The following is a 4,495-nucleotide window of genomic DNA, read 5'->3' as shown; positions in this document are numbered from 1 at the left end:
GGAGCAGCTCTGGAGCCAGGCTGAGAGCTCGGGGTGTTCAGCCTGGAGAAGAGAAGGCTGCAGTGGGGAGACCTTAGAGCACCTTCACCCCCTTACTGGGGCTGTGGTTGCCCCCCTAAACCTGATCCTGACCATGTCCAGCAGTGCCCCTGGGCCCTGTCTCCATCTCAACCCACTCATCAGCTTGGGGTGTTCCAGAGCCCCCCCAGTGCTGTGTCCCCATCCCCTGGTGCGTGACCACAGCGAGCAGAGGCAGCTGGGACCTGGGGAGGGAGAAAACCTCTCTGGGTGTTTGAAAGGCTTCAGTGAGAGCAAGCCCAGAGCTGTGTGTGTTGGTTTCCTCTTCTCCTTATTTAAAACCTCCTTGAAAAGGCCTTTGTAGCTCCGGGCTGGGGCTGGAGCCGGCGCTGTGGTGCCAGGAGCTCCCCGTGACCCGCGGCCCCAGCAGTCAACTGATCCGGCTCATGTGGGGCTGGGAAAAGGGGATTTGGGGACATTCACCCAAGCACCCTGTGTGGCAGGGACAGGGACACCTTGGGGGGGCCTTGCTGGGGGAGATGTGGGGCAAGGCTTGGCCCTTGCAGACTCCCAAAAGTCCGGGGGGAGCTGGGTTTGTGAGCAGCTGTAAACTGGGGAAGAGGCAAAATGGGGCAGTTTTGGGGTCGTTTTGGACTTCACTGATGCAGCACTCTGTGCTGGCAGATAAAAATGGATGCAGGGCTGGGGTGCTGTTTCCACCAGGATGATGGCAGCTCTCCCCTTGCACCTCACTCCTTGCCAAGGAACCTTCTCCAGGTCCAGAGGGGCTCGGTCTCAGCTGGGGGGTTCTCCAGAGGTCCCCTGAGTGGTCTCTGTGCAGCAGTAACACAGCTCCAACACAAATGACCTGGCCCTGGGGATCCCTGGGGGGGTCACTGCCCACTTTGGGGGGTGGGATGTAGTAGCTTCCTCCTGGGATGGGGATAGGGGTGGTCAGTGGGGATCAAGACCAGAGAATGTGGCCGAGGGGATGTGAGTGTCCCCTCAACCCCCCCCCCCCTCACCCCTGCACAACCCTTCTCTCCCACACAGCCGTGCTGCAGACACCTTGCCAGGATGAACGGGATGGCCAACCTCAACCCCTGCCGGCCGCAGCCACTTCTCTGCCATCCCGGTGCCCCGCACTGCAGCCCACAGCAAGCCACATGCTGCAGCCCCCCCCCAGCACCCCGGGGCTTCCTGTCCCCCTTGAGGCTCCATCCCCCCGCCCAGGGAAGGCACAGACCCCCAGCCCCAAGACCCCCAAGCCCAAAAGGCGCCGGCAAAGCCGCCAGCTGTGAGGACGACCCCGGTGTCCCCCTCCGCGGGGGGCAGAAAGTCCCAATGAGACCCCTGGTGTCCCCCAGGAAGTGGCCAGAGGCAGTGGGCAGGGGCAGGAGAGGGGCAGGCAGGGTGGGGGAGCCCACGGAGCTGCCCAAAGCCTCCCGGGCACAGGGCAGGGCGGGGGGCAGCTTGGGGGTGCCCCAGAAAAGGCATCAGGGTAGCCACGGTAGGGACAGGGGATGAGCCCCATGGCAGCTCCCAGGGCAGGGGCCCTGTGTTCTGGTCAGGAGCCATCACCTTCTCCTCAGGCCCCCACACAGCCACCCCGTCACTGCCACCGTGGCACCTTTCCAGTACCGGTGAGTCCCTGGGGATGAGGGCACAGCACACTGGGGGGGTGTGGGGGGGAAGGTGAAGGGACAGGGACATGGGAATGGGGGGAGGAAGGGGGACAGGGGAACATGAGGGTGGGGATGGGACAAGCAGGTTGGCACGGCACAGGTGGCCACCGGAAATAGGGAGACTGGTCTGAGGGCTCTGCCCCAAAAGGGGGTTCTCATCGGGTTTGCAGTGCTGGGAGAGGGTTCCTGGGGCACCCATGGGACTGGTATGGGCAGGGGGGGTGGTCAGTGTGGAACGGGGTGCCCTGGGACTTCCCCAACCATTGAGACTGGTGTCCCCAAACTCTGGCAGAGCCCAAGGCACCTTGTCCCATCTCCTAGGGGTTCCCAGAAGCTGCACCCAGGATGTGCCCCTGTTCCCCACCCTTACCTCCCACCCTCTTCCCCCAGACTGCGGAGGACCAGCAGAAGGAGGGCACCAAGCCCCCGGTTGATGAAGGCCCCACTCCTGTAGGGGATCGGACCCCAAACTCAGAGGCCTGAGTGAGTCCAGGGGGGGTTACTGGGAACTGGGGGTAGTGCTGGGAGGTCCTGCTGGGGGTGCCAGAGGCTCATGCTGAGCTTAGCACCCCACAGCCCCATGCTGGAGCAGGAGCTGGGCTGGAGGCTGATGGGGCAATGGGGAAGAACCCCCAAATAAAAGGTGCTCTGACGCCCCTGGGAACAGCCGGGCCCAGGAGCCACCCCAGTATCCCCGGGGCTACATGATGGGGACACCATCTCCCCGGTGACGCTGCCGGGACACGACCCCCCTTGGCTCGTCCCAGTGTCCCACCAGCTCTAGGACTGACCCAGTTCCAAGAGATGGAGCAGGGGTGGGAGCTGCGGCACGGATGGTTCCCCCCACCCACTGCGGGGACACCCCTCTGCTCCGAGAGTGACAGAGCCCAAATTCAAGCTCCCCTGCGGTGATGCCCCAGCCCCTTCTGGCGCTTGCTTTGGGGAGAGCTTGTACTGGGGGGGCTGCTGGAGGGGCTGCTGGGGCGGCTGTTGCCAGGGCAGCGGCAGCCGAGGATGGAGGGAGGCTCCAGGGACGTGCAAGGAAGGGAAAAAAAAAAAAGCAAAAAAAAAAGCAAAAAAAAAAAAAAGCTGGGAGCTTCACCGGGTGATTCGAAGGGACAGAAGTCGGTCAGAGCCGCGGCGGCTCCCGGCACAGCCCGGATTTGCAGCGGGGCCCTGGGCGGAGGGTGCGGAGCCCCGGTTGGGGAGCTCCAAAAGCACCATGTGGATCGGGGAGGATTTTCCGGGAGGAAGCAGGAGGGGAGGGAGCCATGTGCCCATCCCAGCTGCCCGGGGAGGCTTTGGGATGAGGCCGAGCAGGTTCAGTGCTGGGGAAGGGGCCGGATCCTTTGCTCCATCCACGTCTCCCCAAGATACCCCGGCTCATGGCACCTTCTGGGTGGGCCGGAGGGCGCAGGGGGACATTGGGAAGCCCAGGTCACCCCACCATCCCCCCAATGACATGACACCTCCAAATTTGTCCCCTCCTTCCCGCTACAGCCTCGTAGCTCAGCAAGGGGTGTAACAGCCCCCTCAAACACAAAGTGGTTTCAGGGTGCAGCACTGGCTTGTGCCCCAGCAGCCCCTTTTGGTGTAAAATACTCTTTTTTTTCCCCACACCATTTGAAGCCCCACCCAAGCCAGGTGGTTTTGGGGATCCCCTCAGCATCCCCATGGGCTGAACCCTGAACCACCGGCATGGCCGTACTGGGGGCCGGGCTGGGGAGGGCTGGTGCTACCCCCTGGACCTCCCGGCTCCTTATTCAGCAGCATAGTGATGGGCTCTAATGCAATATTTTCTGGCGGTTGCCATGGCAGCCTGCGTGAGGTCACCAAATAGACTTAATTCACCCTCCCGAGGGACGGGTAATTAATGAAAAATGATGATAACCAGATCCTGCCCCCCCCTTAATTTCTCTGGATCACTGCAGAGGCCCCGCTGGGTTTGGGGGCCACAATGTCCCTCGGGGGGCTCCCCCCACCCGGGCCCTTCCTGCTCTGTTTGGGGTGAAAGAGGGAGGGGTCCCCCCCTCGGGGCTGGGTGTTGCAGTGTAGGGCTGGCTGTGGGGACCGCGGCAGGCAGGACGGGGAAGTCCTTCACCCTCAGGGTGCTGGGACATGGCCCCCCCCAGCTTCACCCACCGCCCAGCCAGCACCCGGCACGTCCCTGCCAGTGTCTGCGGGAGGGCAGGCTCTGGGGCGGAGGTTTGATGTGGGGGCTGCCCCCCGCCAGCCTCATCCCCCGCCCCCGGGGACCTGCAGCACCCCGGAGACCCGCACAGCCTCCCAAGCCCCGCGGGCCCCTACGGTCGTGGGGGGTCCCGCATGGTGCAGGGGATCCCGCTCTGTCTGGGGATCCCGCTCTGTCCGGGGGTCCCTCCCGCCCCCCCCCCTTCCCCTCTCCGTCCCCTCCGTCCCCGCGCGCGCTCCCGCCTCGCCCCGCCCCATGGCGCGCGCCTCATCCCAGCCGCGGGCGCGCGTGCCCCGCCCCGCCCCCTGTCCGCGCGAGCCGGGCGCGGAGGAGGGCGGGCCCTTTTTGTTTGCCCCTGACATTCCCGCTGGTTCGCAGTGTCCCGCCGGCGGCGGAGCGGCGAGGTGGGGTCCTGCAGCTCACACCCCCCGCTGCCCCCGCACTCTCGCCCCCCACCTTCCCACCCCGGCCCGCCTCCGCCCTGCGCCGGTGGGGCGGGCGCTGACGGCGCTTCTCTCTCTGTCTCGCCCGGTGTGTCCTCGGTGCCGCAGCAACAGCAGCAGCAGCAGCCGCCGGCGGGTTAAATGGTTGCAGAGCGGGG

General features: G+C 65.1%; 1 protein-coding gene across 1 annotated transcript; it reads left to right on the top strand.

Moving 5' to 3' along the window:
- Positions 1 to 1,095: 1,095 nt before the first annotated feature.
- Positions 1,096 to 1,665, top strand: LOC115599724 (uncharacterized protein ENSP00000471857-like). The gene is given in 6 exon segments (XM_030465612.1): positions 1,096 to 1,119; positions 1,121 to 1,192; positions 1,194 to 1,286; positions 1,288 to 1,493; positions 1,495 to 1,613; positions 1,616 to 1,665. Coding segments are annotated over 6 exon segments (564 nt in total).
- The last annotated feature ends 2,830 nt before the right edge of the window (positions 1,666 to 4,495 follow it).

Source organism: Calypte anna, chromosome 26 (genome assembly GCF_003957555.1).
Source record: "Calypte anna isolate BGI_N300 chromosome 26, bCalAnn1_v1.p, whole genome shotgun sequence".
Taxonomy (NCBI): domain Eukaryota; kingdom Metazoa; phylum Chordata; class Aves; order Apodiformes; family Trochilidae; genus Calypte; species Calypte anna.
Note: the sequence above shows the minus strand (reverse complement) of the source record. Positions and strands in the feature narration are given on the sequence as shown.